This window comes from Manacus vitellinus, unplaced genomic scaffold, assembly GCF_001715985.3.
Source record: "Manacus vitellinus isolate BGI_N305 unplaced genomic scaffold, ASM171598v3 scaffold_8_pilon, whole genome shotgun sequence".
In the NCBI taxonomy this organism is placed as follows: Eukaryota; Metazoa; Chordata; class Aves; order Passeriformes; family Pipridae; genus Manacus; species Manacus vitellinus.
In genome coordinates this window covers 25037149-25051594 of record NW_021940864.1, presented here as the reverse complement: position 1 = coordinate 25051594, position 14446 = coordinate 25037149, and the positions used below count along the sequence as shown (strand labels likewise).

Here is a 14446-nt window from a genome sequence, read left to right as displayed (position 1 = left end):
GCTATCTCCTTCTCCTCAAAGAGGATAGTTGTAATAATTGAAGAGTTAGTGCTGTTTATCTTTTTTTTTTTTTTAATTGAGCATTCTTCTATGCAGTATGAATTTTATTTTGATTGGCTTCCTGTTTCTTGGGATGTTTTCCTGTGATGGAATTCTGGCTTGACGGTCATTCACCATCAAATTCCTTTCTCATTATTCTCATTTGCAAAATGTTTTGAAGACACATTTCTCAAAACAAGGCTTCTTATTTGAATGTCTTGTCTTTCTCTGTTCTGTAAGCCATTAGGGGCCTTTATTCATAGAACTTAAATAATAAGCCAGTGACTGAGCTGATGCCTCCAGATTTGTCTCTTGTTCTTTATTCCTCATGTTCCTTCAAAAATATTGTCAGTTCATTCTGAGTAGTCAAATGAGACCTTGATATGACTCCCCCACTAGCCAGCTTCAGAACTGTAAATCCAGGGGAAGAGACTGGGAGCAAAACCAGAAGATCTCCCTGATATATTTGAAGTCTTGCAAAAAGTTGAAAATATGTGACAGTAGGCAAAAAGTTTAAAATCTAGTGCAGCTGACTGATGAATGTCAGGGATATTCTTTTTTGAGGAATTATGTGAGATCACAGGATAGATGATAAATATTTTCCTCAGTATAAAACTGGGGGGAAATGTAAATAGGTAAGCAAAATGGAATATTTAAATCAGTAGTATTATTCATCTATAAATCATTTTTGAAAAACAATAAATTCAACCACAAAAAAGGTATTCTATGTATTAACCAAGCACTGACTTACAGAACAGAGTGCCATGGTAGGCTAACTGAGAGAGCTGAAAAAATGGCATGCTCAGGTAAGGTGACATTTGAGTATAAATGCCATGGTTTTAAAAATTAAAATGTTTTCTGTATTTTTCTGTGCTACAACTCTGTTGCTCAACAGCTTCAATTTGCTTCAGCAGATGAAAACACGAAATAGAAATAAAGAGGAAAAACATATAGAATTTGATTGGTAAACTAATGTTAATTTTTTAAGCTCTAGGCTTCTTTTATTGAGAAATAGGATAATGTATGTAGATATTTATTTTTCACATTGGAGAAAACAACTGGAATATTGGGTTTTGAGAACCAGGACAGTTTCATGAAGACTGTGAGATTGATTCTTCTGAATGGCTGAATCTTTGTATATTATTGTCACCATCATAGTCCATGAGTGAAGATACAACTTCTGTGACTAAAATGACATTTCCATCTATTTAACTGGAATTGCATTTTTTCCCCACAATTACAGTGATTAAAACTGTGATGTATGTTTCATAGAAAATTACTACTGGAGTCAATGGGTAGTAATAGATCAGTGAACAAAGCACTTACAATTATATTTCAAGATACAGTTTTCCACTGAATTTTTCATAAAATTAAAAATTTTCCAGGGGCTGCTACATTGAGCTTCAGATGGGGAAAAACGTTCTTAAAATGTCCAGTATTTGCAAAAGATTAAGTGAAAAAATAAAATGTAATAATACTTAATCAAACAAATATTTTTTACATAATTATTCTTTACCTTCCTGTAACATTCCTGAAATAAAATAGAAGCATTTCAAACACAGAAATATGTTAAGTTTAGTTGCAGTCACAGTCCTCACTCTGTGTTGGAAATATGACCTTTGCGTTTCAGCAGTGTTCGTACTTGGGCAGTTTTTGTGTTTACTATATTAGTTTTACATTTGCTGTGCTGAGAAGAGATTGTCAGATTGTTCTGGTAGAGTCACGATGGGCACCTGTTTTCTGGCACAGCTGCTCCTGGCCCAGTTTTCTCTTGTGTCATTTCTTGTTTAGTACACAGCAGGTTTGAGTTTTAATATTTCTGTGTAGGCTCCAACCTAAGCTATTGTGTTGTAGTATAGATCTAGCAGAAACCAAAGAAGTTTATTTACAGTCCTTTATAGGCTTTCACTCTGTATTTTGGTAACAGCTTTAAACACAACAGAAAAGCAGCATATGGGCAGGTGTGGATATCTGGATTTGCAAGGCTGTTGACAGTGAATTCACTACAGCTTTTGAAATGGAAAATACTTTGATCAAAACATGAACTTATGATGAATGCCAGATCCCAACTTCACTGAAGAATCATCTTCGTATACCTGCCTGTATATGAAGAGCTCAGAACTGTTATGATTTTGAATTCTTTCATTTTAGATCTACTACCAAGAATAATTAAATACTATGTCAATGTTAAGTAAGAAAAAAAAAATGCATCAGTGAGGACTGTAACATTTGCTGGTTTTGCTTTCTTTGACAGCTTTTTGGAAACTACAGCCTATTTCTGTATGAAACCAAAAATGGGAGAGAAAGAGGTGTCCCCACACTCTTTCTTCAGTATTTGGCATGAATTCAGTTCTGACTTCAAAGACCTCTGGAAGAAAGAAAACAAACTTATTCTTCAAGAAAGGTACATTTATTTGTTTGTTCAAAGGCTTTTCTCAAAGTATGCTATTAGGAGCAATTGCACAGAAACCAGTCAGCTTCACTTCACTGGCACAGAACCTATTGAATGCCTTTTGGAGTTTTCTCAGATTTTGGGGTTTTTTTAACAGTTCATGACACCCACCCCCACCACGCCCAAACCTCCATACACCATAATTTTTGAATGGGATTTTAATACCAGTTTGTGCTAGAGTTTTTGAGTCCCTTACTTGAACAAGGTTTTTTGGCAGAGCATGCAACTACTATGCTACTATGAGACCAAAGAATGGGAAACTTGTTTCAGGTCTGAAAGTTGATTAAATATTTTCCATTAGCATATTTAGTCAAAGAAAGTCAAGGCATCAAGACATGGCATATTGTAAATATTTGTCAAATGATGTTGGGAAAAGGAAGGCAGAAGGAATAATTGACCCTGCATTAAAAAAAAGGACTCTAAACCATACAGCAAATCACAGGCCATGGACACAAGCACATGTGGTATATATGGCATAAAGAAATAAGACAGCAGTTTTGAAAAATCAACCATGCTGTCTGGTCCATGTTTAAGAGGAGTTACGAAGTTTGCTTTCATCTGCGTGCAGACAGTCCATAGTGGTCACCCTTTGTTTAAAAAATTATGCCAAGAATTAATCAGTTGTTTAAAAAGTAATAAATGCCATATAAGGACAAATTAAACAAATACAAACATGAAAATTCTAAGCACTGTTGTATAAACCTACAACTGTTAGCAACTTGACTGATCTTGGTATACAGATAGTGAAGTTACTTCTGAGCCTAAATATTAACACAATTGAAGCTTTACATTCATTAAATGATTGATATCAGTCCATTATTAGATAAATTGACAAGTACAGGCCTCTTTTTCAAGCATACTCATCCTATGTAATTGTCACAGACATAAGATTACTGGTTTAGGAAGTTACTGAAAACTTTCCTTAGGCACCAACACAATCGATGTGTATACTATATATATTTGCTGTAAGTGGATACATTTTGGAACAAGCAGTCTCACAGATAAGAAAACTGGATACTGGTACTATTGCAAGAACATAGTGAGAACGTTAACTCAGTATAGTAGCTCTCTAGGGACCTGTTTCATTTTACTGACTGTCTGGCTTAATTTTATGTAATTAAGTATATCTTTTTGAAACTGAGTTGACACTTAAATACTATTTTTAGTTTCCTATGCAGGGATTTTGCTGCCTACTTAATACAGGTTAATTTAATTTTGTGTATTTTATAGGACAGGATTTAAGAAAAATGTGCTTTTATTTCAAAATACTAATCTATTTTTCTAAAAAGATTTAAAAAAAAAAGGAAAAAACCCACCAACAAAAAAATTGCCCAGAGAATTCTCACTACAAAATATTTTTCTTTTAAGACATTAACTAAATAAGCACAAAACCTCTTCCTTCTATTTTTCTTAAACACCTAAAGCTTAAGAGAATGATATGTGATTCTATAAGAGAATGGGCTGTAATACAATCATGTAACACTCTCTCAGTTCAATGTATGTGTATACTAAGAGGATGTATTGAAGCAGCAGAAAAAACGTTGCCTGCCAGCTTGTCCCTTCTAGGACAAGGGTGTTTTTTAGCCTGAAAAGAACTGAACGTGTATAACCTACAAAATAAAATGGCTGCAGGTGCAGGATGTTACAGGGAAGCGAAAGCACAATGAGGAAGACCTACAGTGGGAAAAGAAACTGGGAGATCCCTAGCAAGAACAGCAGGGAGATCCAAACCCAGACTTGGAACTGATGGGTTGAAAGAGGCTCTCCCAGGAGTTCAGACAGGGCTGTGGAACGTCAGTCCAGGAAGTCACTAAGACTGAAAATGATACCTCTTGAAAATCACAGGTAGATTTTTGTTTTGAATTTTAATTTTTACGTGTCTTATCAAGTTTAACTCTTCTGCTCTATTTGATCTGGTCAGGTGAGGAAGGATTTAGGCTTAGGAAACCTTTGATGTCTTGGTTGTGCTCATCTCTCAAAAATGTTTGGCACCGTGCTTTGTTGGGTCTGGCAAGACAAGCTCTCTTCGTTACATTTTAGGAATTAAAATATTTTTGTCAAATTGCCAGCAAGAGTAACAATTTTCCAAGTAAGACATTTTCCCAAAAATGAAGAATCTTTTTTGGTTAAACAACTGTCTTATCAAAACCTTTGCACAGAAAATTCTTTGCCTCCAATCATAGTTCAACAGGATATGTGAAGTTGTCTTTCAGGCTTTTTTTTTTTGTTTGTTTTACATTTCTGCCTCTCTTAGTAAAAAACAAGATGCTGTGATATGAAGGTGTCTTGATATTGAGAGGTCAAAAGAGAAAAATCTCGATGGAAAAATACATGTTGCCCAAAGGTGTAAGAATGTACAACATGATAGGTTTCAAAATCTCGGTCTAGATCAACAGATCTGTAGGTGACAAAAATCTGAAATCCGTCTATTGCCACTGAAATACAATTATTTATTTCAAGAAAGTAGATGTTTCCCTTTTGCTGATGTTCTTAGGTGTTTTTCTACTGGAGAAGTTGAAGAGCAGGGTAGAACTTAAATGGTCAGAGAAACTTCCTGTAGTTATTCATTAGTGGCAAAATCAAGTGACAGAAATGGTGAGACTTTTTAAGGGACTGTGGTATGACATCTTTGGTGAACTAATAACCAGGTTTCTTCCTCATGAAACCAACTTTATTTGCAATAATTATTTATAAAATGTATAACTTTATTCACTTTTTTTATTTCAATCCCCTTTCTCAACCCCTGGTTGGTTTGGGGTTTTCTTTTGCCTCTTCTCCCTTCACTTCAGTGTTCAGTTTAACAAACTTTAATGCTGTGGGCAATGTTTCTAGAATATTTTACATCCCAGTTTCCATATGGACTGTTAATAGAGGCTGTTCCTTATTTAGTCTCTGCAAATATGCATCACACTGTTTTACAATAACTTACCCAAAAAGATTTTCGTAAGGTATTTTCCTAAGGTGGTACTATTTTTTGTTACAAATAGATTAAATGTGTATGTTTTAAAGAAAGCAGTCAGCCAATTCTTATTTTAATCACTTTTCCCTTGGTATTTCAACTTGCATATTGGTTTGCCAGGCATTTATATGCAAAAGATAAATATTGAAGTGTGAGACTTTGTATTTTCTTACTGGAGGATGAGAAAAGAAATATGGTGCAAAGTTAAAAACAATTTTTATGAAGTTTTCTACGACTTTCACTCTTCCCTCACTTGAAGTAAAGCAGAACTGGAAAATACTAGCTGTAGAGAAAATTATGCATGATAAAGTGTGAAATACAGTAGCAATAAAAAGAAAAATGCACCTGAAAATTACAATAGAAGTATAGGTCTGCCAAAAGGTTTTCTGAACAGTACTATTTCTCATGGTCACACTATACTTACGGTTAACTAGACCATTTCAATAGAAATTGATATCTGGGTTATTTATAAAGTTCTTGAAAATATTTTGTGGAAGTTGAAATTTGTAATGCTATGTCTACCATAAATATTTATCCCTTTAAGTGAAAATTTTCAAAGTAGTATTAATTCTTTCTGATTAAGTAAGTTTAAGGAAAAAAAAACCACAAAACAAACAAACCAAAACAAACCAAAACAAACAAAAACAAGAAAACAAAACAAAAGAAAACAAACAAAAAAAAACAACCAAAGGAAATCCACAATCAAACTTACTGGGATGTGTTTTGAATTTTTAAAGTTGTCATTATCATTGTCCTTTGATAATTTATTTAATGTCTCTGGCAGTCTATGGTTTGCATTCATACTTAGCAAACTCTTGAAAGGTTTACTGTCAGTATAACCTGCATTTTATGCTTGATCAGCAAGAAAGACTAGAAGAGCTGACGTATTTTCCCTAGTATTTTTTCATTGTTGTTTCAAAAGACAGAGTATGATTTTGAACTTTGTAGTCTTCCTGTTCAGCATTTCATTATCTATACATGATTTTCAGATGCTGCATGCCCATTGATGCACATTGTTTTCTGAATACACGGAGCCAGATAATACACAGCTGCAGTAACAGCTGTGCAAAAGTCTCACCTTCATGGGAAAAATCTTAGGTGATCACATCACTAATCTACAAATACCTCTTTTTTTTCTTTCTGTAGTGAGAGCAAGTGTCTTGTACAGAATGACTTATAAATATATTAACCCGTTTTTCATTAATATCTTTCTTTCAGTCCCACCTTGTTTTCTTTATATTTCTGAGTTAGATGTATTCAGCCTTAACTGCACTATTCCAGTCTAGCACTTCTGTGAGAGCAAGAAATATTTTTATTTTTCTTTACATCCAGCAAAGGCCTGCAGAATCTGTTGCTCAGACTCTACCATTTTCCTAGGAACCAGGAAAAGGTACTCTGTCCTGGGAATGAAAAGAAAAAAGTGCTCATGAGGCAACACCTAACATAACCAAAGAAGGAAGTCTTGAAATGTTATGGTAAATAAAAAAAGTTAAGCTACTGCTGGTTATGGCTGCATATCAAATATGGGATATGTGAATCCTTCATAAAAATACAATTATTTGTCAGAAATCTCATATTGGTATGGACAGCAATGATTCATCTTTAGGACTACAGCTTCGTCTTTTCTTTATGGCCATGAAATACACCCTGGCTGTCAAAGGCTAGTATCAATATCTTTAGGTAGTAAATGCCAGTTCAGATCTTACTAGAAACAGGTCAGTAACATGGCAGAAACTCATATGCAGGGTGCAGTTTCACCTTCCCTTTCTTTGGGTACAAGGGAGGTGCTTGCTCTTGTTTGTCCACTCCAGTTCTGGATATGTTTCCATTTTGTCAAATTGTTTGCTGTTCCAGAGGGCCTGTGCAACTTTGCAAAGATTTACCTTATGTTACCTGTATTTCTACACAGGAGAGCGGAAGGGGGGAAGAGAGAGAGGGACAGCTATAGGTGCCCTGTAAATGTGTGTGTCAGGTATATATTGCTTGTAAGATCAGTCGGGTCCTTGCCTTTATGAGGAGGCATGTAGCTGAACAGAGACTGACTGTGTCAGGAATGCCAGCAGAGGAGAGTTCTTAAGCAGGATCAACGTGATGGTAAAATTCTGTAAGTCCCTGATATCTTGCATCACACTAATCTTGAGAATTTCTTCTGGCTGACTTTATTCAGCTCTTTAACTCCCACGATAAATCTTTGACACATTAAAAGTAATCTATAAACTCAAAAAAATGCACTCGTCTCTCAAATGCAGAAGTTGCCCATTCCCGTAAGAATAGCAGTTAAGCTGGCACCTGGTGTGTCACACTGTGTATATCTAGATGAAAGGGAGATTCCTGGCCAGTGTGTCTCCACAGCTCATTGATCTCCCTCTGCAGAAAGACTGGTATGTCTCCCTACAGACTCCTCGGCAGGATGATTTAAAACTTGCTGTTGAGCAATTTAAAGTCTGGCATTGGATATCTGTACATCGCACAGTGAGGAGCATATTGGTAAGTTGCCACTTCTGCTTGCAGAGGAGGGCATTAAATCCCATAGCACAAGCAATGTCCTCAGAGTAATTTAAGGGATATTTTGTTAGCACTCATAATATGAACCAGTGAGTCAGACTTGAGACTGAGAAATCGAGGGACATGGGAATAGGCACTTGCAAAGAAATGCAGAAATGGAAGAAAAGAGAAGAAAAATGTATATGGAGTTGCAACATGAGAGGGAAATGATGAACATGTGGGGTATGTTTAGTGGGGTCACATTTTGCTTGGCATGTTCTTGTAATGCCAACTAAAAACTCCAAGCGTTATGTTAGTAAATTGTCATGGGTAGATACGTTTTCTGACTTGGGAACTTTAATCTCAATGTCTTTGTTGCATTCTAATCAACTCAGCTGAATGCTGGTGGGCTTGGATTTACAACTCATAATGATTTTAAAACTGAAGGCAGTTTATATGACATTAAATTGAATAATTAGAAGGATCTTCAGTTTTTGGGAGTATCCAATATTTTACCTTGAAATAAAATAGCTTTCTGATGAGAAAAGTGTTGTGGCCTTTGGAAAATCTACTTTTAAATGCTCAAACACACCAAAGATTTAGCAGCTAGGAACAATCCTGAGAGGCAGTGACTCACAAAGAGACAGTTTGCTGTCTAGCTGAAAGAAGTTGCTCAGCATTTCAGTATGGGTATTTCTTGTGCGTTTTTGGCAATTAGTCTTTTTTTTTCTTTCTGTTTTTTTTCAATGAAAACACTGTTGTATTTTGGTTAGAGGAGGTGAACAGAACTTTCATTTTTTAACATTGCTTTTGAGGGAAAACACTGTGAAAATTAAAATCACTTGGAGATAAGTTTCTCAATCTGGATCTTTGGTCGAAAATCCTTTTGCATACCTTAGTCTAATGTTTTCAAGTAATTCCGCATTTTCTGAGGCAAGAACAAATATTTCCATTTGCCACTGTGAGATGACTGGTGCTTACAAATAGTAAACTTCAACAAAGCAAAGGCTCTAGTAAAAAACTAAGTCCAAATCTGCAATCCTTCCTAATTTTTGTGACTTGCGTGAGGCTAGATTCTAGAATGCCCCCACATAAACAGCAGAAGGGCTTTTCAGCAGTCTCTATTTGCCTGGTGACAGTGGTGTGCCATACTGGCACATTATGTTACATCCTAGTATGTGTGTTGTGCATAACAGAAGGAAGATACCAATCATCATCTCATAATGATGTTTACAGACTGTTTTCACAGCTGTAATGTCAGACTGGGTGTGATAGTAATAAGTATAGTAATATGGGGTACCATTATTCCTACAATGTAGTGATCTTTTCAATCTTTTTTAACCTTTTCTAGTTCACCAGTTCTTGGAAAAAAAATGACATTTGCGTATGATAAAAATCGGGCCAATATATTCAACAAATACTTGCATATTGGTGAAAATAATTAAAATTTTTAAGCTGAATTTTTGTCACGTACTAGATTTTCTATACTTCTAATAGTAGTATAGTATACTACTACTTTTCCAGGCAAAATTATTACTTTGGCATTTCATGTTCAATAAAGCATTGTAATGTTTTACAAATGAGCAGCATTTATCATTCAATTATTAGTCCCCAAAGGTTTGAGATTCTCTCAAATACTTAAAATCTACTCTAACGCAGACTGATCCTGAACTACTGAAGATGTTAGCTTCCTTGGTTACTGGTAGTTTACCAAACCAGTGCATGGCAACATCCATTAACTGTAAGTGCATGGCTGTGTGCGTGTTTTATGGTGTCAATATAGGGACTAGTTTAACATCAGGGTTATTTTCCATATTTGGGAAAAGCTGGCTGTGCCTGCAGTCATTTTTGAGTCATTACATAATGATGAATGGGCACTTTTTACCTCATGCAGCAAAGCTCAAAGCGTCCTATTTTCCCATCTCCCGCACAGAAGACCTCTTAATGTGGTATCTCTCCAGCTGACTTCTACTTTTTTAAATTTCTTTTCACTGATCTCTTCTATTCACTCAATTCTCATCTTTGCTTGTACTGCCAATCTTTTATTCAATGTAGTAGCCCCAGTATACCCAGTGTAGCAACTCATTTGTCCAGGGTATGTCTCCATAACCTCTTTAAGACAGTCTTCTTCTCCAGGAGGTCTGTTTACTGAGACTTTTCTCATTCTTTTTTACATATGGAATTTTTTCCTTCTTTTACCACATCTGCTGCTTAAAAATGTTTTACAGCTAACAGGGAGTTTCACATTTCTGTTCACTCATGAGTTTCCTTTCTTTTGCTTGCTGATTATTTTACCAGTTTTACCTTACCTCCAGTTTTGTTCGCCTCCCTTATCATTTCTTGTTGAATTTCCTAACCAAATAGCCCAAATGTAGCCAGCTCTGAGAGAAACCTGGCTTCAGTTCCAAGAAAAACAATGTAAGATAATGACTGTCTTTTCTTAGATTAACTTCAGTTTTCATCTTTAAGGTCTGTAGGAAAGTGATTTCCATCTTGCGTGAAGGTAGCCAGGTATAGTCTGAAATACTGGCCACTTTGACAATTTGATGACAGAAGTCATTAAATATATTTAGTGTATTTAAGTGGATATATGCATGTTTGCATTTTATTACAAACATAGCTATACTTAACAACTCAATTTTTTTACATCATTACATTTTCAAGGTGAAATTTTCTGTAATGTTAAAATGATAATTTTTAAATCATGTTTCAAACAGTATTCTTTTTTTTATTTATGTACATCTATGTATCTCTGCATAGACAAGAGTAGAACCCCTACATCACCAAGAGTATGATTTATGATTGCCAGACAGAACCAAGTGAAACTGAATACTTCAGAATTTAAACTCTTTCAGAATATTGTGAAGGGTGTGGTGGATTACAGTAAGACTCTGCAAATAGGAAAAGTCTAATTTTCATTTGGACTGGCCCCAAAGCCTTATTTTAGACCCATTTGACATGAAATGTATTCCCCAAAGTCTATTCAACACTGTTGACAGAGGAGGGGTCTTAATCAGAGTCCTGCTGCAGGATTTTTGCTGTGTTAAGTGCCCAGATGCCCAATCTATTTGTCCATGGTGCTCTTAGCAAAATTATGATTAATCACTGCATCTTTCTGACAGCCACTATCTTCTTTGTGGTCCTTGAAGTAATCATACAAGGAGCTAGCAGGATGTCACGATAGTCTAAAACATTATCTCTTTGTTGGTAGGCAGAGGTTAGTTTTCATCAGTCAGTTTGAGGGGACGAGGTACATTACAGTGTGCTTCTTATCTGTATAAAGTCTTTGCAGTCAGTTACTGAATCATATCTGCGTCATCATTTCGACCCTATTGGCGTGAAAGTAAAAGCTCCACATTTTTTACTCTACTTTTATGTTGGGAATTGTAATTTTCCATTCTGGGGTTTGGGGGTTTTTTGTTTGTTTTTGTTTGCTTGTTTGTTTGTGTTTGTTTTCGGTTTGAGGGTTTTGTTTGTTTTTCTGAAGAAAAACTCCTTAGCAAAAAATATTTTCAATATTTCAGTCAAAGAGAAAAACAAAATACGAGCACATTGCCCTGGAAGAGTTTTTAAGGAAAGAGTTTTAAAATTTTCTGCTCCTGAAATCTGAAAGACATCTGGCACTTGATAATTTTGTTGAAGATTTTTTTTCATTTGTTTTTTATATGTAAAGGTATTATTATTATTATAAACAAGTTCAAACAAATCTCCAACCCAGACAAAGCTACATAATATATTTTGGCAACACCATTTTTATTTATCTGATAATAAGCACTTAGTAGTATAATGAGTATTGACCTTGGGTTTGTTTTATGTTAAAAAAATACAGAAAAATGTCTTTTGGGTTTCATGAACTATACTGTCAACTGTAAAAAGTAATATCTGTCTGAGTTTATCGTGGAAGTTTTTGTGAGCAGCTCTGCTACCTAAGGCACATAACTTTCCAGTCTTCTCACTGTGATTACATTTGTCATGTCATAGTGCTCACTAGTGAAGTGTAAGGCAACCAAGCCTAGATGGAGCCAGGAGGAAATGAACCTGTCTGCCACAGATACTTCAGACTAAATTATCAATATTTAGCGGCAGGAAAGTGGCTACCCCTTCAATGGATTGAATGATGACAGAAAGTCTCTAAGCCTTGATATGTTGTGGCCACATAAAAATACTCTGTCTTTTGGGTTTGTAAGGATGTCTGGTTTATTTTTCCTGTGTGCATGCCAAAATGTAACTTGCTTATTTATCTTACAGATTGTCTTTAAACTTAATCGTAGTTTTTATACGTTTGCCTCACAATAAATATGAGGTAGTAGGAGGTGAAAGTGCTGGAGAAGAGGTTTTATTATGATGGAAATAAGAAATAAGAATCTTTTGTTATGGGCAACGATTGTTAGACTCTCTGAATCTTATTAAGTAGCAGATTTTGGGACTGTAATTCTTAGTTTCTGTAAGTGACTGGCTGTTCATTTACTTGGAGATTTTTTTTTTAACTGATCCATGAATCACTGTTGTATGTTCCCTATGTGCTTACTTATTGTTGAGCTGTTTAGAAGTATATTCTTTCTGAAATAATGCAAGCAATGCTTTAGCTAAATTTAATATTAAGAGAAATTCAAGTGATGAACATTCTTAACAAGTGTTTATAGAATCTGCCCTGGGCCTGAAGTTGGGTCCACTGCTGTAATAACTCTGCTCATCAGATTACTACAGTGAGAGTTAATCAAGTCTCTGGTTGTCTAGGATGGGAAGACTAGTTTTTTTAGGATTATGTTCTCGTTAAGACAAAATCAGGAAATTATTTGGGAAAATAAGTAAGAGGTAAAAATTGCTAAAGGTAATGCAGCTGATATTATCTTTTCTATCAAACTCATATGTTCACTTTTAAGACAGAATTGGCATAAGATGTGACAAGGGTTGATAGATAGTAAATGAACCGAAGTCAATTTGCTGAAAGAAAGTGAGCTTGCAAAGCAGTTGAAAAGTATGAAGTGAGATAGTTTGAGCATCGGTTTAGCAAAGAAGCTTAGCATACTGCAAGCTTGCAAATCATTCCCATCACACTTACCAAGTTAACTGTAGTACCTGGCTACTTCAAGAGCACACCATGTCCCTTGCCACCTCCGTCTTACTCTCCCACTCTCACATCATGCCTAGAAGCAGGATCTGTCCTGCTTCTGAGTATTTGGATACAATTGAGAGTGATGGTTCTATAAAGGGATTGAACAGCCTCTCTAACAGAAAGCATTAGTATTGTAGAACTAAATAGTTTAAGTAGAAACAGATCTTCAGAACAATAAATCAATCTATATACATGCCTACCTTTGCCTAAGGGTCATAATTCTCAGGAACTGGGGAACACTCACTTTTCTCAGACTCTTTTTCCAGATCCCAGGTGGCAGCCTATCTTTCCATGCGGGACCTGACAATTGAACCCCTTTCCTAGGACTGGGGATTTAACTTTTTTTAACTCTTTTGTGCTCTACGAGCTCTTTGAGTTCTGCATTGGCACAGTAGTGTCATTTTGGCCTAGAGCCTGGAAGTATGTCATTGTATGCAATTGCTCCTCCTTTTGTGACTTTTGGGAGTCTTGTGTTGTTTTCTCCAAATATCCTCTTCCCTCCTTCCGTTATTGAATTAGATCCATTAATTTTTTCATAAAACTCTAACAACTCACCAGAGTTAAGTAGTCACCAGTGTTCATATAATTTTTGCACTTAGATTTTTGCCTCAAATTATTATCTCGCACCTCCATGCTGAGCAGGGTGTCATCGAAGTCAGTGAGAAGTAGTGCAGGAAAAGCCGGAGCATGAGGAAGGTACGCATGAGTTTGCTTGCCACTGTGAGAAGTATGACTTGTACCAGGCATGAGCTTACAGAAGCAACATGGTATCACCTAAATCTCATTAGTGTTATGGAAAGATGAAGAATCATTCATGACCAATAGAGAAAACTTTAGAAGCTGACAAAAAATTCCCAGTGGCAGTTATTTTCCAGCTGAACTAGGACTATTGCTCTTATTTTAAAAGTAACCTTTTATCTGCTTTTCTTGATCATACTGTTTAAATGGTGTGGATGCTCCTACCCAAAACACATCCTTTTGTTCTTCTAGAAGAATTGGGTTATTTTAATTTTACGTGTAATAAAATTCTAATTTAGCTGAATGATCAGTCTTCAGAAAATATACTTACACACTGTAGAAATTGATAACCACTTTCACTGGTTTATGATTTAGCCCTGTGGAAAGCTCATGGTTGTCTTTGCCTCTATATTTCACCAGTCTCTGGATTTTCTTTTTTAGATACAACTGTAGATTTATACAGCTCTCCTTGCTTCCAGAATTAACATGGTCACAAACTAAGCCTCCTCACAATGAGCCTTTCGTGTCCTTTCATGTCCTATCCATTTCAAAGGACATTTCTTGCTGAAGATGCATATATATAGGTATTGACTTCACTGAGGTTCTATCCAACCACTTCAGTCTTCCTGCACAAAGAGCAGAATGGGAGCCAAGGGAC

General features: G+C 35.7%; 1 protein-coding gene across 1 annotated transcript in view; it reads left to right on the top strand.

The window, feature by feature from the left end:
- The window catches only part of FMN2 (formin 2), a 179042-nt gene that overhangs the window by 158115 nt on the left and 6481 nt on the right, over positions 1–14446 (top strand). Inside the window, 1 exon segment of the mRNA XM_018085270.3 lies at positions 2294–2443. Within this exon segment, the coding sequence (XP_017940759.2) occupies positions 2294–2443 (150 nt within the window).